The following is a 22,151-nucleotide window of genomic DNA, read 5'->3' on the forward strand; positions in this document are numbered from 1 at the left end:
AATGCTTGAATTTCACTCACTCTTCTTAGAGATGTGATGGCAATTAAAAATGCAACTTTCCACGTTAAGTATTGCATTTCACAAGAGTGCATGGGCTCAAAAGGTGGACCCATGAGTCGTGTTAAGACAATGTAGAGGTTCCATGAAGGAACCAGTGGTGTTCTTGGTGGTATAATTCTCTTTAGGCCTTCCATAAACGCTTTTATGACTGGTATCCTAAATAATGAAGTTGAGTGCGTAATTTGCAGCTAAGCTGAAATTGCCGTAAGATGTATTTTAATGGAAGAGAAAGCTAGTTTAGATTTCTGCAAATGTAGTAAGTATCCTACTATCTCTTTTGCAGATGCGTGTAAAGGTTGAATTTGATTATTATGGCAGTAATAAACAAATCTTTTCCACCTATTTGCATAGCAGTGTCTAGTGGTAGGTTTTCTAGCCTGTTTTATGACCTCCATACATTCCTGTGTGAGGTTTAAGTGCCCGAATTCTAGGATTTCAGGAGCCAAATTGCTAGATTCAGCGATGCTGGATTTGGATGTCTGATCTGTTGTTTGTGTTGTGTTAACAGATCTGGTCTGTTTGGCAGTTTGATATGAGGTACTACTGAAAGGTCTAGTAGTGTTGTGTACCAAGGTTGCCTTGCCCATGTTGGTGCTATTAGTAGGAGTTTGAGTTTGTTTTGACTCAACCTGTTTACTAGATATGGAAGAAGTGGGAGAGGGGGAAAAGCGTACGCAAATATCCCTGACCAGTTCATCCATAGTGCATTGCCCTGAGACTGATGTTGTGGGTACCTGGATGCGAAGTTTTGGCATTTTGAGTTTTCTTTTGTTGCAAATAGATCTATTTGTGGCGTTCCCCACATTTTGAAGTAAGTGTTTAGTATTTGGGGGTGAATTTCCCATTCGTGGATTTGTTGGTGATCCCGAGAGAGATTGTCTGCTAACTGATTCTGAATCCCTGGAATAAATTGTGCTATTAGGCGAATGTGGTTGTGAATCGCCCAATGCCATATTTTTTGTGTTAGGAGACACAACTGTGTCGAGTGTGTTCCTCCCTGTTTGTTTAGGTAATACATTGTTGTCATGTTGTCTGTTTTGACAAGAGTATATTTGTGGGTTATTATGGGTTGAAATGCTTTCAGAGCTAGAAATACCGCTAACAGTTCTAAGTGGTTTATATGAAACTGTTTTTGCTGAATGTCCCATTGTCATTGGATGCTGTGCTGATTGAGGTGTGCTCCCCACCCTGTCATGGATGCATCTGTCGTTATTACGTACTGTGGCACTGGGTCTTGAAAAGGCCGCCCTTGGTTTAAATTTATACAGTTCCACCATTGAAGCGAGATGTATGTTTGGCGGTCTATCAACACCAGATCTAGAAGTTGACCCTGTGCCTGTGACCACTGTGATGCTACGCACTGTTTTAAGGGCCGCATGTGCAACCTTGCGTTTGGGACAATGGCTATGCATGAGGACATCATGCCTAGGAGTTTCATTACTAATTTGACCTGTATCTTTTGGTTTGGATACATGGCTTGTATGACATTTTGGAATGTTTGGACTCTTTGTGGACTTGGAGTGGCAATTCCTTTTTTCTGTGTTGATTGTTGCTCCTAGGTATTGCTGTGTTTGACACGGCAGAAGGTGTGACTTTGAGTAATTGATTGAGAAACCTAGTTTGTGTAGGGTTTCTATGACGTAATTTGTGTGTTGTGAACACTGTTTTTGCGTGTTTGTTTTGATTAACCAATCGTCTAGGTACGGGAACACATGTATTTGCTGCCTTCTGATATGTGCAGCTACTACTGCTAGACATTTTGTAAAAACTCTTGGCGCAGTTGTTATTTTGAATGGCGACACTTTGAATTGGTAATGTATCCCTTGGAATACAAACCTTAGGTACTTCCTGTGTGAAGGATGTATTGGTATATGGAAATATGCATCCTTTAGATCCAGTGTTGTCATGTAGTCTTGTTGTTTGAGCAGTGGGATTACTTCTTGTAATGTAACCATGTGAAAATGGTCTGATTTGATGTATGTATTTAATATTCTGAGATCTAGTATAGGTCTTAGAGTTTTGTCTTTTTTGGGTATCAGAAAGTACAGTGAGTAAACTCCTGTGTTTAGTTTTTGTTTTGGTACTAATTCTATTGCTTCTTTTTGGAGCAATGCTTGAACTTCTAATCCTAGAAGATTTATATGTTGTTTCGACATACTGTGTGTTTTCGGTGGGACTGTTGGAGGGAATTCGCGAAATTCTATGCAATAACCATGCTGGATAATTGCTAGTACCCAAGTATCTGTTGTTATCTCCTCCCAATGTTTGTAAAATTGGCTTAATCTTCCCCCCACAGGTGTTATGTGATGGGGATGTGTGACTTGTGAGTCACTGCATATTTTGAGGACTTTTGGGGTTTTGGAATTTTCCTCTACTTCTTTGGAATTGTCCCCCTCTATATTGCCCCCGAAAACTTCCCCGCTGATATTGGCTTTGGTAAGTGGGCCTTGTTTGTGATGTTGTCGTTTCTGTAGGTGTTCCTCGAAACCCTCCCCTAAAAGGTGTTTTGCAAAAGGTGCCTCTGCTCTGCGGGGAGTAGAGTGCGCCCATGGCTTTTGCCGTATCAGTGTCTTTCTTGAGTTTCTCAATAGCAGTGTCGACTTCCGGCCCAAACAACTGCTGTTCATTAAATGGCATATTTAGCACGGCTTGTTGAATTTCCGGCTTGAAACCTGACGTGCGGAGCCATGCGTGCCTTCTTATTGTTATTGCAGTATTTACTGTCCTTGCAGCCGTATCTGCTGCATCCATTGAAGACCGTATCTGATTATTAGAGATACTTTGTCCTTCTTCCACCACTTGTTGTGCTCTTTTTTGGAACTCCTTGGGTAAGTGCTCTATCAAATGTTGCATCTCATCCCAGTGAGCTCTGTCATATCTTGGCAAAAGCGCTTGTGAATTGGCAATGCGCCATTGGTTTGCTGCTTGTGCTGCAACCCTTTTGCCCGCAGCATCAAATTTGCGACTCTCTTTGTCTGGAGGTGGTGCGTCTCCCGAGGTATGAGAGTTTGCTCTCTTACGAGCTGCCCCGACAACTACTGAGTCTGGAGTTAACTGCGTTGTAATATAAACAGGATCTGTTGGCGGTGGCTTGTGCTTTTTCTCCACCCTTGGAGTTATGGCTCGGCCTTTAACAGGATCCTGAAAGATTTGTTTTGAATGTTTTAGCATTCCTGGGAGCATAGGTAGTCTTTGGTACTGGCTACGAGTGGAGGTTAGCGTGTTAAACAAGAAGTCATCCTCAATTGGTTCTGAATGCAAGGTGACGTTATGGAAAGCAGCTGCCCTTGCGATCATCTGTGTGTAAGATGTACTGTCCTCAGGAGGGGACGGCCTGGTAGGGTACGAGTCTGGGCTGTTGTCCGATACTGGAGCATCGTAAAGGTCCCATGTATCGGGATCATCTTGACTCATGGCAGTATGAGTCGGGGAGTGCATCAGTGGAGGAGTTGCTACTGGTGATGTGTGCACTGATGGTGGTGGAGAAGGTGGTGGAGTTGTTTTCTTTGCCACCTTTGCCTGTGGCTCCTTGTCCTTTTCGTGAAAGGCAAGTTTTCTTTTTGTTTTAATTGGAGGAAGAGTGGTTATCTTTCCTGTGTCTTGATGAATGTGGAGCCTCCTTTGAGTATAGTCTGGCTCTACAGCTTGAAGTTCCTCTCCAAATCTATGTTTTTTCATTTGTGAGGCTAATCCTTGTTCCTCTGTATAGGAACCTGTTCTCGGTTCCGAGGCTGGATGTTTCGGAACCAAAACGTTTTCGGAGGTCTTTTTAGGCTCCAACGAAACCTTTTTAATTTTCGGCGTGGTGGTGTCTCGGTGGCGAATTTGTTCGGTGCCGCTGTCACTGTGCCGAAATTTTTCAGAGCCGATGTCTCGGGTCCGAGATTGCTGTGTGGCGGTATCTCGACCAGAGTCGGATGACTCTGACACCAGCGTGCCCTTTTTCGGTGCCTTGGCTCGGTCACCGCTTTTTGGGGTTAAGCCATGGCCTGTTGGCGGTGGCGTCCCCTGGGCTTTTGTTGACTTCGTGAGTTTTATGTTTCGACGTCTTACTCACGGTTTTCGGCGTTTCTTCGGCCTCGAGCTCTTCCGAGTCCGATTCGTGGATAGAGAAAGCTTCCTCTTCTTCCTCGAAACGCTCTTGTTCTGTCGGCGTCGACGCCATCTGCAGTCTTCTGGCTCTTCGGTCTCTTAACGTCTTTCTGGACCGAAACGCTCGACAGGCCTCACAAGTATCTTCCTTGTGCTCTGGGGACAAGCACAAGTTACAGACCAGATGCTCATCCGTATACGGATACTTGTTATGGCATTTTGGACAGAAGCGGAATGGGGTCCGTTCCATCAGCCTTGAATTCACACGTGGCCGGGCCAACCAGGCCCCGACGGGGGATCGAAAAAACCCTGAAGGGCCACCGGAACTCTTCTAAATTCGGTGTCGATCTGTTGTAACTAACCCGATACCGAACGCAAACAATACCGACGTTTTTTCCGAGATTCTAACTAACTTTCCGACCCGAAACAAGGAGCGAAAAGGAACACGTCCGAACCCGATGGCGGAAAAAAAAACAATCTAAGATGGAGTCGACGCCCATGCGCAATGGAGTCGAAATGGGAGGAGTCCCTCGGTCTCGTGACTCGAAAAGACTTCTTCGAAGAAAAACAACTTGTAACACTCCGAGCCCAACACCAGATGGCGGGATGTGCACAGCATGTGTATCTGCAGCTACACATGCCATCGAACATATATATATATATATATATACACACATACACACACATTTTATATAGTCATTTATATTTATATATATGTATTTGGTATATGCTCCACGATTCCCACACGTGGGCAGGAGTATTCAGTGCTTATTACTACTGATGAGGATCCCCTGTAAGATAACAAACTAAACTATTAAAATTCTAACAGAAGGCTCGGATTAACATGACCAGGGCTAGAAGTACATGTCCCCAGCTTTTGTATGCCACACTGAACAACCACGGATACCTCACACTACTCATGATAATTATCCTAAAGCACTAGCCCTCAACTTCTTAGTCCGCCATTGGCAGCAATCACAAGATTACCACTTAATTCTGCTTAGTTCAGGACATGTTCAAAAATGTGCCTTAAGATTAAACTGATTTTCACTACTTGAAAAACGAAAACTGGAGCCTCAACTTCTCAAGTTATACTTTCACAAATCTCCTTTCCTGGTTGAAGAACACCATTATAAAGCATTAAAAGCAATTGATTTGCTACACCTGAGGTGAAAGGAAAGGTGGCAAAATCATAAGCACTACAGCAACTATTATACACCAGGAGCCTGACCCCAATTTTAAACCCAGTTGGGTAGATAACTTGAATGCCTAAAAATCTTTTGGTGCCCCAGTCTTACTCACCTATGTCAGCTTCTTGGCTTTGTTGTACAAGGAATCAACAACTTTGCTCATATTGTGTATAGTTTCAAGAGCTGCCTCATATGTTTTATCTACTGGCGGTTCGTCAAAAATGATCAGGACTCCCTCTCCTTGGTCAAGGATACCTGGAAAAAAAAAGAAACGTCCTGTCAGATCAGTGGGACACACATTTAAAACAATCTGGTCATATTTCAAATAATGCAGATTGTGTCCTGTCTATAAGCAAACCGTGACAGAAAAGACTTGATTCTTGATAACATCAGTCATTTTATCTTCTATAACTACTAGGCACAATAAAAAAACAATTCAAGCTAATCCCACTGAGGCAACACAGCAGTCAAACTTGCTCAGAACTACATTACTAGCCTATGCACCCAAACATGTTTTTGAGACAATCCTGTGCCATCTGGGGGTATGGCCAGGAACTGCATCAAAGTAGATAGCGGTTAAGCCACTGCACAGCGAGTATCTACCTGGTCCAGATTTATACAACTTCACCGTACTGGCACATCCATAAATGGGGCAAAAGGATTAAGAGATGTGATCGAGGAGGAGGCAGGACATATAAGAATCACAAGCACAGTATGCCTGCAGCCCTTGTGAGCCAGGACATATAGCCATTAAACCAAGCAAATATTATTTAATGTTTGGGTAGTCGGGGATGGAATGGAGTAACAAGGGCATTATTTGGCCTCCGCACTAGGCAAAAGATGACTTACAATAATTGTCACTTATTACTGCACAAAAGGTGAATACAGTGGTCAAACATGAGACACCCCCCCCCCCCCCCCCCCCCCACCACCACCCTTCAAAGAAAACAATCATCCGGCACATGGCTGTTGGAAATGGCCCTTTTTGCAGGGTTGTCCCCAACCTTTTTGCCTTCTTCCTCCTATTTTTTCAGGTCTGCTTTTGCTGGCTTATTGTCTCTGCACACTTTACCACTGCTAATCAGTGCTACAGTGCAAAGTGCTCCCTAGGTAAATTGTACTGATGATTGGTTTATCCATAACTGGCATATTTGATTTATTGGCAAGTCCCTGGTAAAGTGCACCAGAGGTGCCAAGGGCCTGTAAATCTAATGTTACTAGTGGGCCTGTAGCACTAATTGTGCCACCCACATAAGTAGCCCTGTAAACGTGGCTCAGACCGGCTACCGCAATGTCTGTGTCTGCAGTTTTGAACTGCCAATGCGACCTGGCAAATGTACCCACTTGCCAGGACCAAACTTTCCCTTTTGGTACATGTAAGGTATCCCCAAGGTAGGCTCTAGGTAGCCCCATGGGCAGGGTGCAGTGTATTTAAAAGGTAGGACATGAACTGGTATGTTGTACATGTACAAACATGTAAATACTGCCAAATTCGGGTTTCACTGTTGCAAAGCCTATCTCCCTCATAGGTTAACATGGGGGCCACCTTTAAATAACTTTTAAGCTCAGATTCCCTTTGAGGGCAGATAGAAATATGAAGCTTGGGGGTCTCTGAACTCACAATTAGAAAATATATCTTTTAGTGAAGTTGTTTTTTAGATTGTGAGTTTGAAAACACGCTCTTTTAGAAAGTAGGCATTTTCTTGCTTAAACCATTCTCTGACTCTGCCTGTTTGTGGACTGCCTGTCTGGGTTAGTTTGACAGTTGGGCTGTTGTGAATTCCCTCTAGACCAGTGGCCTCCAAACTTTTTATGATATGCCCACCCAGTTGAAAAAAAATCATAGGGCCCCCCCCTCAGAATTTCACACAAATATTTTATAAAGATGGCAATGGTTAAATATGTCTAGACTTATTTAAACAATGCAGTTAAGTACTGTTACCTTAAAAAAATGCAATAACATGTTTCTGTTTAAAACAAAACACTTATCTGTGTAATGTTTCTTTAGGCCAGAGCATGGCACACCTCTGGGATGACTTGAGGGGCCCGCCTCCCAGTTTGAAGACCCCTGCTGTAGACTGTGACCCAAAGGGATCTGGGGTGTAGCCTGCATATCCTGATGGGCCATCTGAGCTAGAGTGTAAGGAGGAGTCGACTACAGGTTATACCTGAACCAACTGTGCCTGCCCTCACACAATGCAGTCTCCAACCCCCTGGAGTGCGTCTAGGGTCTGGCATAGACAAGGGATCTTGCAAACACTTGAGACTTTGCTTTGAAGTTTGCCAACTTCAAAGGCAGAACAGTGTATAAGAAAAAGGCCCAAATCCCCAGACTTTTAGAATCTTTCTGGAATCAGGAGGAATCTCTGCCAAGGAGAAGAGCTGAAGAGTACTGTCCCTCCGTCCTCTGACAACTTCACTGAGCCGCTGCTCGCACCGAGACCTGTGGGCCCACACTCCGGCATCGCCTGCACACACCGCAGCCTGCACCGTGGCCTGTGGACACTGCTCGTGAGGGTCACGAAGCACCGTCCCGTCCCGCACTGCTGGCTTGGGCCTACAGACGACAGCGCTTCAGCAATGATGATGCCACTGCCTGCACCGTGACCTGGTGACACCGCACGCTGCACCGCCCGCTTCACACCACAGCCCTCGTCTCACCGACGCTGCTGAATGCAGTAACCGAGCTGCTGCCTGCACTGTGACCCGCTTTGCACCCCCCCCTCCCCCCCTGACGCCAGCACTCCTGTCTTCATCAGCCCGGAGTTCAATCTGCAAGGCGTGTGACTTCAAGGGCCCCATGACTCTCGCACGGACTCTGGAACAGACACCATGACGCTGCTCTCCGGAGCTCACCGCGAGGATCACAATGCCCTACAATTCCAAAGGTACTGTTTGCGCCGTGGCTGGCCTGAACTGTTTTTTTGTTGATCGCGATGCCATGATAGCCCAAGGTGGAGCCATCGACTTCAAGGAACTGTATTTTTGAGTAAATCTTTCAGAACTCATATTTATTACTGTATGGTGGATTTTTATCGTATTTGGTCTTGTTTTATATAGATAAATATTGCCTATTTTTCTAAAACTGGTGTGGTGTCCATTTGTAGTGTCTTCATTTATTACTGTGGGTTATGAGCAAATGCTTTACACATTGCTTCTGAGATAAGCCTGACTGCTCGTGCCAAGCTACCAAGGAGGTGAGCAGGTGTTATCCGAGCGGGTATATCCCTTATCCTGACTAGAGTGAGGGTCCCTACTTGGACAGGGTGCAAACCGACTGCCAACTAAAGACCCGATTTCTAACAATGGCCAAGAAGAAGCGTAAGCACAGCAGAGTATGTTCAACCTATGCAACAGCCAGGAGTCCTGTTAAACCCCATTGCACGGGCCATCAATCAATTTCCTACTGCCACAGGGAGGAGCAAGTAAGGCAAGCATCAGTCACACTCAGGCCAGCACTGGCAAAAATGCTTCCTGCCTTCAAAGAAGCTCTGAAGATAATAAGGACAGCAAAAAAGCAGCAGTGCAAAGTTTTTTTGGGGCAACTCTGCATGGTGGGGAAAGGTGGAGATGGCACCCTATGGGGTGTGTGTGTGAACTAAAAAAGAGGGAGGTGGTGATAGGGAGTGTTACCAGTGAAGGAAGAAAGCAAAGGGAAAATGGTAACTTCACAGTAGAGACAAAGTTCTGCAGAAGAACAAGAGCGGGGAAGAGGCTGACCACAGAGAGGTGGTAGAAAAGAGGCTTACCCTGATTGGGAGGGGGGTGGGGGGGGGACGGGGGGGAGAGAGAGAGGATAATCTGTAGGTGAAGACGAGAAGAAGAGTATAACAGTTGAGGTAAGGGTACAAGTGTCAATGGGGAGAGAATTCCCTGTGAGGTCAAAGGGTGGGTACCACATGTGGTAAGAGGGGGCAAAAGGGTTAGGTTAGAATGACCTGTTGAATGATTGGGAGGCGGGCAACCTGAAGGTGGAGGTGACCCATGAAGAGAAGACCTGCAGGCTGAGCAAAGGGAGGCAGGGGAGGGTATTCTAATGGGTGGAGAGTGAGGTGGTGATCAATGCGGGGAAAAAGGGGCTGCAGATGTAGACTGGGGAGCCTGGTGAGTGGAGCGCTAGAGTGATTTGAAGAGAGGCAGGGTGACTAAGAGGATGATCTGGAGTGTGTGGGTGGAGGGGTTAATATGGGTAGGCACATGGCTACCAAAAGATGAGGTAGTGAAGGCTATACTGCAGCACGAAAGATGAGGGAGATGGGTTATTTGCAAGAAAGGGGAGGAAGAGTTTGATCGGTTGGAGCAGATGTAGAAGGACGACGGGCGAGACCCGATGAAGATAGGGTAGTGGGATCACAAGGGGGAAGAAAATTAGAGGGGGAACATTTGATCAGAGATGTGAAATCAGAGAGGGGAAGCAGTATCAAAGGGGCTGGAGAGATGAGATCGGGGTTGCAGAGATGGGTTCAGAGAGAAGGGAGGGATGGGGTCAAGTGGGTGGAGGTATGCATATGAGAGACATTTACAGTAAGATTTGATCCTAGCTAGGCGTACATCTTGTCTGTAACAGCCCAAGTACAAGACAAGCCCACAAAACTGTCATCTCAATCCAGAAATAAATAATTTGTAAAGATTTTATGTGAGGCCATCCTACCCAGATTGCACCAGCTCCCTAATAAACCTGTACTATTCAGGCAATTTATAGAGCAGCCACAGCACCCATACACTGTCCGACTCATATCAAGTAGTCTTGGGTGAAAAGATCTAACTGGTGGATACTCTAGCTAACCAGATTTCTCCTTTCTCACCTTGTGAATATTTCACAAGGTGTCAGACCAGATCAGGAAACTCAAAAGCATTGCTGAGCGCCAGCAGGATGCAATGTGCAACTCCACATCAACATCAGTGACTGGATGTTAGAAATCCCTCCAGGTGGTTCTAAACATGGGACACATTCATGACCAGTGAAGCAGCCTATTCCAGTGATGCAGGGTCTTCTTACACAAAGTAAGTACCTGCGCTAGCCTCCCTTTGATGGTTTGTAGGAAGGCCTTGAAAGCCTAGGGGATCACCCATAACTCAAGCAAACACGGATGTGAAGACGGGTTTCCACCAGAAATAAGAGGCCTTTGATCTCCACCTCTCCTCACCCAGATGGCCACCCCAGCCCAGAAGCGACAAATCCGTCACCACCTTCTACTATGGGAGGGGTAAAGAAGAGGAGCCTGCCACAGGTCTAATCCCAGTCTAGCGGCCACCACTGCGGATCTTTTGCAGTCTCCTCCAAAATCTGGATGCAATCCCATAGGTTCCCCTGGTGATGTGCTCACTGAGACTTCAGATTCCACTGCAGAGCCTGCATGTGTCATCTGGTGTGGATGACTAGCAGGATGTAGGAGGCCAATAGTCCCAGCAGCCTTGTCATCCTCTCATATCCAGGACATCAGTATCATAGTTTGAATGCCTATGACTCTCCACAAAGCGGGCAAGGCACAAAACTGCACAAAATCCAGGACAGCTCAGCCACACCCTACTCCTTTGTAGATGCTTGCAGACACGACGATAGAGTACCTTAATGATTTAAAAGTTTAACAGTACTCTTAAAATTGGTCTACATCTGCCTGGGGCCAGCCAGTCTTTAACAGCCAGTCTAGGTGCGCTGCTATCACTGCCAATACTTATGTGAACATTTGATGGGCACTGGGAAAGCCAAAAAGGAGCACAGCAAACTGAAAAAGCTCTTGGCCTGCTGTGAAACACTGGTAACACCTGTGAGCCTAGAGGAAAGCAAAATGGATATAAGCACCCTCCAGGTTCAACACTACCACCCAGTCTCCATGATTCAGGGCACAAAAGATTTGAGCCAGCTTTCAAAAGGTGGAGATTTAAAACAGAACAAAGGCCTTTATCCTTTCGCACAAGGAAGTAGCAGGGGTAAGAGTTCCTACTTCTGAGGCTGGAACCCTCTATACGGCTCCTTTGGACGAAAGGGTTGCAATCCCTGATACAAAGCAGGCAAGTGAATCTCCATTAGCCATGTTGTTGTGGGGGGAAGGTGTGGCTAAGTGGAAAGAAATGGGAGTGTGCAGCCTTATTGAACAATCTGGAGGACCTATGTGCTTGAAGTGATGCATCAACACTCACAGAGGAAACATCCGATAGACAAAAGTTGTTTTGCGGTCTCCAAAAGGACAGGGGCTGAACTGTTGCCCTTGATGCCCTGAATATTGTTCTTTGAGAGCCACTGCAGCAGCCACGAAAGGACAAAGAAGTGGTGGCAGAAATGCCAGAGACTGGAGATATTAAAAAACATTAGTGTATCTCCCAAAGGTTTGGAACGTGCCTGGTAGGGGTAAACAACCCCAAGGAATGCGAAGAACCACAACTTTGTTACAGCGTTACAACATTGGGTCCACCTTTTCTCTGAAGAGGCAAGAGACATCAAATGGCATGTCCATCAATGAAGTTTGGACATTCCCGGAGAAGTCCGTAGACATCAACCAGGTGCGGCACCCAAGCACCACACTTGTGTCAACTGCCAGACCCAAACAATCTGTTGTACCCCAGGCTAAGCTTTGGATCATATGCCACATCCCAGACATCCTGGATGCTTTGGGTTAAAGACACCCGTAGATAGTACAGAACTGCTGGTAGGATTTGCCCCACCATCTCCCACAAAGTATGGGTGTAGCGACCAACAGAACGCAAGGCAGTAGGAAAGTAAGGCAGGAAGTCTAGAACAGAGTGCGCTTGTCAAAGGTCTCCATGCATATGGATTTCACAGACAGGATGTGCCATGGGAATGGCATTAGTATTTACTCTGCTAGAGAACGCCAGTAGCACCTAACTCTCCAGTGTTGGGTGTTGAGTCAGAAAGACCAGGTCTCCAGGGACTCAGCTACTGACTGGGAACGTGTTCAATAGGGTATCTATAAGGGCTTCGCTATATGGCAGGAGAGGTCCACTGGGTGCCTCACCAAGCTCCAGAATGTCTGATGACATTAGTTTTTAATAACAAGGTAGGGAGCTAAAGGTCAAGGAGCGCCGAAGTCCTCTAGAAGCAATGACCTCTGTGGCAGGACCATTCATCTCTTTCAACATGATCAATGCCAGAATCAGAACCAAAGAGCTGGTGTAATGTATGATCTCTGCTGCATGGTAAAGGCAATGTGTCAGATTCAAAATGGTTGCCTATTGGTTTCACTAAGGAGGGATTGGAATGTGGCCTGGGTTGAGACGAGGCTAACTCGGAGTCAGAAATAACCACAGGTTGTGCATCTTTCTTCAGAGCAGTCTGTACTAGCTTTGATTTCAAGGGAACTGGAGCAGGCAGTGGAGCCTGAAGCGAAGTCTGCACGAAAGCCAGAGCAGAACCTGAAATGGGTTTAAGAGGCACAGATGTCGCAAAGGAACTCCAACTGGTGACTTCTTCAGTCTTTCAGGACCAAAGGTGCATCAGGTGGACCTGGAAGCTAGTCAATATGTGCAGGTTGCCCCCCCCCCCTTAAGGCTTTGATCTGTGGGAATCTGCCATAGGAATGATTTTGAGAGTAGCAACTGAATCTTCCTTTCAGTTTTTGACAGGTTACAGCGTGGAGTCTTCACTGAAAGGTGCAGAGCTCTGCCTCATGGTCCTGTGTGGCCTCAGGTTCATTTTGGTGCATTCACTGAAGGCATGCATCGTGGGGGACTGCGACACTGGTTTGAAACAGTCCCTACAAGGCTTAAAGCTTTTTATCTTGGGAGGGGATATTTCCCTCGCATACTGGTAAAATATGAGTGAAAAACTCAAAGACAAGAGGAACAGAGCTACAGATGAGTTTAAAAAAGCGGAAAAAAAATAAAAAGAACTAATGTCAGCTTGTTTGGATGGCACTTCTACAGGGAGTGCAGAATTATTAGGCAAATTAGTATTTTGACCACATCATCCTCTTTATGCATGTTGTCTTACTCCAAGCTGTATAGGCACGAAAGCCTACTACCAATTAAGCATATTAGGTGATGTGCATCTCTGTAATGAGAAGGGGTGTGGTCTAATGACATCAACACCCTATATCAGGTGTGCATAATTATTAGGCAACTTCCTTTCCTTTGGCAAAATGGGTCAAAAGAAGGACTTGACAGGCTCAGAAAAGTCAAAAATAGTGAGATATCTTGCAGAGGGATGCAGCACTCTTAAAATTGCAAAGCTTCTGAAGCGTGATCATCGAACAATCAAGCGTTTCATTCAAAATAGTCAACAGGGTCGCAAGAAGCGTGTGGAAAAACCAAGGCGCAAAATAACTGCCCATGAACTGAGAAAAGTCAAGCGTGCAGCTGCCATGATGCCACTTGCCACCAGTTTGGCCATATTTCAGAGCTGCAACATCACTGGAGTGCCCAAAAGCACAAGGTGTGCAATACTCAGAGACATGGCCAAGGTAAGAAAGGCTGAAAGACGACCACCACTGAACAAGACACACAAGCTGAAACGTCAAGACTGGGCCAAGAAATATCTCAAGACTGATTTTTCTAAGGTTTTATGGACGGATGAAATGAGAGTGAGTCTTGATGGGCCAGATGGATGGGCCCGTGGCTGGATTGGTAAAGGGCAGAGAGCTCCAGTCCGACTCAGACGCCAGCAAGGTGGAGGTGGAGTACTGGTTTGGGCTGGTATCATCAAAGATGAGCTTGTGGGGCCTTTTCGGGTTGAGGATGGAGTCAAGCTCAACTCCCAGTCCTACTGCCAGTTCCTGGAAGACACCTTCTTCAAGCAGTGGTACAGGAAGAAGTCTGCATCCTTCAAGAAAAACATGATTTCCATGCAGGACAATGCTCCATCACACGCGTCCAAGTACTCCACAGCGTGGCTGGCAAGAAAGGGTATAAAAGAAGGAAATCTAATGACATGGCCTCCTTGTTCACCTGATCTGAACCCCATTGAGAACCTGTGGTCCATCATCAAATGTGAGATTTACAAGGAGGGAAAACAGTACACCTCTCTGAACAGTGTCTGGGAGGCTGTGGTTGCTGCTGCACGCAATGTTGATGGTGAACAGATCAAAACACTGACAGAATCCATGGATGGCAGGCTTTTGAGTGTCCTTGCAAAGAAAGGTGGCTATATTGGTCACTGATTTGTTTTTGTTTTTGAATGTCAGAAATGTATATTTGTGAATGTTGAGATGTTATATTGGTTTCACTGGTAATAATAAATAATTGAAATGGGTATATATTTGTTTTTTGTTAAGTTGCCTAATAATTATGCACAGTAATAGTCACCTGCACACACAGATATCCCCCTAACTTAGCTAAAACTAAAAACAAACTAAAAACTCCTTCCAAAAATATTCAGCTTTGATATTAATGAGTTTTTTGGGTTCATTGAGAACATGGTTGTTGTTCAATAATAAAATGAATCCTCAAAAATACAACTTGCCTAATAATTCTGCACTCCCTGTATGTGGCCAAGTTCCTCAATTCCGGAGCAGAATGACAGTGCAAGCTGCGCAACCCCATTCAACGCCTGGGGAAATATTCAGGTAGTGAGGAATCTACTGAGGAAGGTTGGACCTCTGAAAACAGTGATTTTGACAATTAACACCCATTGCTAGTGACTTTTCCCCACTCTTAGCATATAAGCAAACTGAGGTGTAAGGTCAGAGTCACTTTTTGGCAAGAGGCTCTCCTGTAGCTGTGGAAGCATAATGTTCTTTCCTGATATTCACAGACTTATTAGGTCGATAGGGCTGCTTTTGTTGTTGCTGATGATGGGTACTGTTGTGGCCTCTGAGGGGTGCGAATTGTTCTGTGACAAACAGCGTTTCCAGGGCAGGAAATTTGTTTATAATTTTTTCTTTTCCAATCAGACTACCTTAATTCAGACTCATGCACAGCATTTTCTTGTCGACATGAGGACAAACAATGAGCCAGAAGACAAATTTAGACTTCTCTGATAGGATTCATGCTTTAGGCCTGAGTGTCTGAGCCAAGAAGAATATATGAAGATCAAGACTCCACATTATCCACGCACATCTTGATCTGATGAATCCACCTCCTGAAGGATTTCTTTAACTTCTTCCCTGTCTTTTGAGGAAGCATGTCAGTAAAACACAGAGCCCGACAAAGAATAGTTGCACTGACAAGAAATGCACTTTCTACTTTCATGGCAGTTGCAGGTGTCCCACACACCTTGCATCTGTTTAATTTCCTGCTTAGTAGGGACAGTAGGTAGGCGCTAGTTTGGGTGGGGTGGTCTAGGAAGCTGGCTCTCTATATAGTGCACTAAAATTAAGTACACTGTGCAGAGAGACCAGTCGACCCCCAATTGGTATTGCAGAGGAAAGGTAGATAGGACTAATGCTATACGTTGTGGTAGTAGTGTGGGCGAGCGCTTAGGCTGGAGGGCGGTACTAAGCATTTGTTGCACTCACTAAGGCAATAAATCAGACACTGTAGGAAGCTGGCCTGGTGTGTGGTGAATACCTATGGTATTATCACCTCATACCACATCCAGATATCCCCCATTAGTGAGGTGTAGTCCGTGTCTAGGAAGCCAGGCTCTCTAGAGGTAAGTGTGAATGAGCAGCCAGGACTTATCTAGGAGACATGCAAAGCTTATGCAATACCACTGCAATCACACAGCACTTACACACATGAAAGAACCACACAGTGTTACAAAAATAAAGGTACTTTATTTTAGTGACACAAATATTAAAATATTATATAGTCAATACCCCAACTGGAGGTGAGTAAAACACTATTATATGTACAGTAGCAGTCAGGAATTACCATAGGATGCAATAGAAAACCATGAAAGCAGTAGAAAATACTGAAGGGCTGGTGTTGGGGGAGAGGGTTGGAAGGGGGAGGGGGGGGGGGGGGGGGGGGCAAACCATATAGTAAGAAAGTGGAATGTGAAAGTCGGGCCCCCACCCAAGGAAGTGGGATCGGTAGGGGGGAGCTAGAGGAACTAGGAAAAGCACAGGGTATGTACCAGAGTGCCCCCTAGAGACCAGGAGAAGAGAGGTAAGTACCTGGTTCTCCCCAAACCCACCAAAAGGATATCAGAAGAAGATAATGTAAGACTCAGACAAGTCTGCAAGAAACCAAAGGTGGAACCTGGAAGAGGAAGACCTGGAAAAGTAGGGGACCAAGCCCAGTTCATGCTGGAGTGTCCGGTGGTGCAGGAGCCACTACCCACCCGTCTATGGATGCAGGGCCAGGTTGACGGTGGACAGTCTGTAGTGCAGCACGGGAGCAGCTAAAGAGTTCCTGGAGTGTTGCAGTCGAAGTCCCACGCCCGAAGAAGGATTGCAGTGGGTCAGTGGTGTGGAAAAACCACCAACAAACCCTGGCAAAGACAAATGTTGTGGATGAAGAAAAGCAGAGCTGTCGGGGACCAGCAAGGCCCCCGGTGATCCTCAGCAGCGAGGAGAGTCATAGGAAGAAGAGGCAGCCCCCACAAGCGACCCAGAGGCAGCAAGCACAGCAGTCGAGGTGAGGCCCACGCAGCACACCTTGGAAAGAGTTCCACGTGGCAGGAGAAGCACGCAGAGTGATGTGCATCGCAGAGAAGAGTGCTGGGGCTACACAGAGCCTGAAGATCCCTTGGAGGAGATGCCAACAGGCCTTGGTAGCTGCATGAGTCGCAGTGCACGGGGGTACTGTCCTGTTTGGAGAGGCAAGGACTTACCGTCTCCAAAGTTGGACAGCTTGCAGAGAGGACCAAAGGGACCACTCCACAACACCGCCTGTGATGCAGGATCCACGCAGCTCTGGAGGATAGGAGATCCATGCTGCCAGTCATTGCAGTTGGTGCCTGTAGATGCAGGGGAGTAACTCCTTCACTCCAAGGGAGATTCCTTCTTGCTTAATGGTGCAGACTGGAGACTTGCCGCCCTCAGAGGATACATAGCCTGGAAAATCTTGCAGAGCTGGAAGGAGCCGGAGAAACAATGTTGAGGAGAGTCAGTGCTGTAGCTGCACATTTTAGGTTCCCGTGAAGTCCAGTTGTGGATCCAGTGGCCAGAAGTCAAATTAGACGTTGCAGAGGAGTCCTGCTGGAATCTTGCACATTGAATCTGAGGATCCACCCAAGAGGGAGATCCTAAACAGCCCTAGAAGGGGGATTGGTCACCTAGCAAGGTGACCACCTATCAGGAGGGGGCTGTGACGTCACATGCCTGGCCTGGTGTAGGAAAGTACCATCTTGCCTGGCATGTTACCCCCATTTTTACTTGTGTGTCAGTTTGTTTTTGCCTGTCTCACTGGGATCCTGCTAGCCAGGACCCCAGTGCTCAGTTTGTGGCCTGAATGTGTTCCCTGTGTGGTGCCTAACTGTGTCACTGAGGCTCTGCTAACCAGAACCTCAGTGCTTATGCTCTCTCTGCTTTTAAAATGGTCACTGCAGGCTAGTGACCATTTTGACCAATTCTGATTGGCACACTGGAACACCCTTATAATCCCCTAGTATATGGTACCTAGGTACCCAGGGTATTGAGGTTCCAGGAGAGCCCTATAGGATGCAGCATTTCTTTTGCCACCCATAGGGAGCTCAGACAATTCTTACACAGGACTGCCACTGCAGCCTGACTGAAATAACGTCCACGTTATTTCACAGCCATTTTACACTGCACTTAAGTAACTTATAACTCCCCTATATGTCTAACCCTCACTTAGTGAAGGTTAGCCAAGGTGCACCCACATTGTTCTGGGCAATTTCCCCAGACTTTGTGAGTGCGGGGACACCATTACACACGTGCACTACATATAGGTCAATACCTGTATGTAGCTTCACAATGATAACTCCGAATATGGCCATGTAACATGTCTAAGATCATGGCATTGTCCCCCCCCCATGCCAAATCTTGTATTGGGGTGCCAATCCCATGCATCCCCGGGGCTCCAGCCTGGACCCCGAGAACTGCCAAACTAGCTCTCTGGGGTTTTCACTGCAGCTACCGCTGCTGCCAACACACAGACAGGCTTCTGCCCTCCTGGGGTCTGGGCAGCCCAGTCCCAGGAAGGCAGAACAAAGGATTTCCTCTGAGAGAGGGTGTTACACCCTCTCCCTTTGGAAATAGGTGTTAAGGGCCTGAGAGGAGTAGCCTCTCCTGGCCTCTGGGAATGCTTTGAAGGGCACAGATGGTGCCCTCCTTGCATAAAGGAGTCTACACCGGTTCAGGGATCCCCCAGCCCCTGCTCTGGTGTGAACCTGGACTAAGGAAAGGGGAGTGACCACTCCCCTGTCCATCACTACCCCAGAGGTGGTGCCCAGAGCTCCTCCAGTGTGTCCCAGACCTTTGCCATCTTGAATGCAGAGGTGTGAGGTCACACTGGAGATCTGAGTGGCAGGCACCAAACTTCTGCATCACCGGTTGTCTGGGTCCCCTCATCTTGACTAGCGTAGTCCCTGAACACAGGAGCTGGATCCTAGTGACCCCGACAATCCAGTGGTCAATCTGTCCAAATTTGGTGGAGGTAAGTCCTTGCCTACCCACGCCAGACAGTAATCCTGTGTACTGCATGATCTGCAGCTGCTTGGGCTTTTGTGCACTTTTGCAAGGAATCCTTCGTGCACAGCACAGCCAAGGTCCCCAGCATTCCGTCCTGCATTGCTCAACTTGGTGAGTTGACCACCGGCTTCGTGGGACCCTCCTTTGTAGTGTTGAGGCGACCGCCGTGCTCCGATTTCTTGAACCCCTGTTCAAGTGCTTCTGCGGGTGCTGCCTGCTTCTGCGTGGGCTCTCTGTGTTGCTGAGTGCCCCCTCTGTCTCCTCCTCCAAGGGGCGACCTCCTGGTCCTTCTTGGGCCCGGGCAGCACCCATTTTCTTCAACCGCGACCTTTGCAGCTAGCAAAACTTGTTTGCGGTCTTTCTGCGTGGAAACGGCTCTGCAACCTGCAGCACGCCGTGGGACATCTTCTGTGCAAAGGAGAAGTTCCTGGCATCTTCCGTTGTTGCAGAATCTTCAGCTTCTTCCACCCGGAGGTAGCCATTTTACATCTTCATCCGGGGTTTAGTGGGCTCCTGCCCCCCTTGGACACTTTCGTGACTCTTGAACTTGGTCCCCTTCCTTTACAGGTCCTCAGGTCCAGGAATCCATCTTCAGTGCTCTGCAGTCAGTTGTTGTCTCTGCAGAATCTCCTATCACGACTTTAGTGCGTTTCTGTGGAAGTAGGCTAACTTTACTCCTATTTTTCAGGGTCTTGTTTTCTTACACTCCCAGCAACCCTCTACACACTACACTAGGCCTGGGGTCCTGAAGTGGTTCGCATTCCACTTTCTTAGTATATGGTTTGTGTTGCCCCTAGGCCTATTGCATCCTATTGTATTCTACAGTGTTGCACTACTTTTCTGTTCACTTACCTGATTTTGGTTTGTGTGTATATTTTGTGTATTTTACTTACCTCCTAAGGGAGTATATCATCTCATATATTGCTGACACATTGTCACTAAAATAAAATACCTTTATTTTTAGTAACTCTGAGTGTTGTGATTTTTATGACATAGTGCTATATGATATAAGTGGTACAGTAGGAGCTTTGGATGTCTCCTAGTTCAGCCTAAGCTGCTCTACTATAGCTACCTCTATCGGCCTAAGCTGCTAGAACACTACTAATCTACTAAAAAGGGATAACTGGACCTGGCACAAGTTGTAAGTACTATCAGGTACCCACTCTAAGCCAGGCCAGCCTCCTACACCTGGCCACTCGGATACTCCTAGAGGCCTCTAACCATCTTGGTTTCAAGATGGCAGAATCAAGTGGCCACCTCGAGGAGCTTTGGCCACTAACCCTGGGGTGGTGATGGACAGGGGAATGGTAACCTGCCATTCCACTGTTCAGTTTCGCGCCAGAGCAGGGACGAGAGGTCCCTGAACTGGTGCAGAATGGTTTATGCAAGGAGGGCACCAAATGTGCCCTTCAAAGCATACCAGTGGCTTGGGGAGGCTACCCCTCCCAAGCCATGTAACACCTATTTCCATAGGGAGAGGGTGTTGCCTCCCTCTCCCAAAGGAAATCCTTTGTTCTGCCTTCCTGGGTTTGAGCTGGTCAAGCAGCAGGAGTGCAAAAACCTCTATAGGATGGCAGCAGTGCGGGCTGCCCGGGTAAACCCTGTACATTGGTAGGGGAAAGACGGGGTCCTCTAAGGAGCCCCCAGAGTGCATGGAATCATACTACTAATACTGGCAACAGTATTGTTGTATGATTCCGACATGTTTTCTCCCCACCAGCACACACAAGCTGTGAGGCAGTGTGCATATGCTGAGTGAGGGGCCCCCAGGGTGCAATAAGACATGCTGCAGTCCTTGGAGACCTTTTCTGGCATCAGGGCCCTTGGTACCAGGGGTACCAGTTACAAGGGACTTATCTGAGTGCCAGGGTTGTGCCAATTGTGGAAGCAAAGGTACAGTTTTGGGAAAGAACACTGGTGCTGGGGCCTGGTTAGCAGGGTCCCAGCACACTTTCAATCAAAACTTAGCATCAGCAAAGGCAAAAAGTCAGGGGGTAACCATGCCAAGGAGGCATTTCCTTACACAACCCCTCCCCTCCCCAAACAAAAGAGGATGAGACTAACCTTTCCCAAGAGAGTCTTAATTTTCTAATTGGAAGAACCTGGAAAGGCCACTGGCCTGGGCAGTCCCAGGTCTGTGTTCCACTACAAAGTCAATTCCCTGTAGGGATAATGACCCCCTCAACAGTTTAGGGTTTTCTCCTTTCATTTGCATTAGCCATCTGAGAGGCCTGTGGTCAGTTTGAACTATGAAGTGAGTACCAAAAAGGTATGGTCTCAACTTCTTCAGGGACCAGACAGCAGCAAAGGCCTCCCCTCTCAATGGCACTCCAACGCTGCACCCTGGGGAGTAACCTCCTGCTAATAAAAGCAACAGGCTGGTCAAGGCCATCATCATTTGTTTGGGACAGGACTGCTCCTATCCCATGTTCAGAGGCATTTGTCTGCACAATGAACTGCTTAAGAGTAATCTGGAGCTTTCAAAACTGGTGCTGTACACATTGCTTGCTTCAGGGTGTCAAAGGCCTTTTGACAGTCCACGGTCCAGTTCACTTTCTTGGGCATTTTCTTGAGGGTAAGTTCTGTGAGGGGTGTCTATTGATCCATAACCCTTCACAAACCTCCTATAGTATCCAGTCAAGCCAAGGAATGCCCTGACTTGAGTCTGGGTTTTTGGAGCTACCCAGTCCGGAATAGTCTGGATCTTAGGTTGGAGTGGCTGAACTTGACCGCCACCTACAAGGTGACCCAAGTAAACTGCAGTACCCTGCCCTATCTGACATTTAGATGCCTTGATAGAGAGGCCTGCTGCTTGCAGGGCCTGCAAAACCTTCTTTAGGTGGACCAGATGATCCTGCCAGCTGGAGATAAAGACAGCAATATCATCAAGATAAGCTGCACTAAAGGACTCCAAGCCAGCAAGGACTTGATTCACCAACCTTTGGAAGGTGGCAGGGGCATTCTTTAAGCCAAAGGGCATCACAGTAAACTGGTAGTGCCCATCAGGTGTAGAGAAGGCCGTTTTCTCTTTTGGTCCTGGTGCCATTTTTATTTGCAAGTACCCTGCTGTTAAGTCAAAGGTTCTTAAGTATTTGGCAGCACCCAATTTGCCTATTAGCTCATCTGCCCTTGGAATGGGGTGAGCATCTGTCTTGGTGACAGAGTTAAGCCCTCTGTAGTCCACACAAAACCTCATCTCTCTCTTGACATCTTTTGTGTGAGGTTTGGGGACCAAGACCACTGGACTAGTCCAGGGACTATCAAGAGTGCTCAATCACTCCCAACTCCAGCATCTTGTGGACTTCCACTTTGATAC

The 22,151-nt window shown here is 46.9% G+C and overlaps 1 protein-coding gene across 1 annotated transcript in view; it reads right to left on the reverse strand.

Moving 5' to 3' along the window:
* The window catches only part of PSMD11 (proteasome 26S subunit, non-ATPase 11), a 430,446-nt gene that overhangs the window by 23,508 nt on the left and 384,787 nt on the right, over positions 1 to 22,151 (reverse strand). Inside the window, exon 13 of the mRNA XM_069237974.1 lies at positions 5,455 to 5,597. Within this exon, the coding sequence (XP_069094075.1) occupies positions 5,455 to 5,597 (143 nt within the window). The remainder of the gene's footprint in view (positions 1 to 5,454; positions 5,598 to 22,151) is intronic.

The sequence above is a fragment of the Pleurodeles waltl genome, chromosome 6, assembly GCF_031143425.1.
Source record: "Pleurodeles waltl isolate 20211129_DDA chromosome 6, aPleWal1.hap1.20221129, whole genome shotgun sequence".
Lineage (NCBI taxonomy): Eukaryota > Metazoa > Chordata > Amphibia > Caudata > Salamandridae > Pleurodeles > Pleurodeles waltl.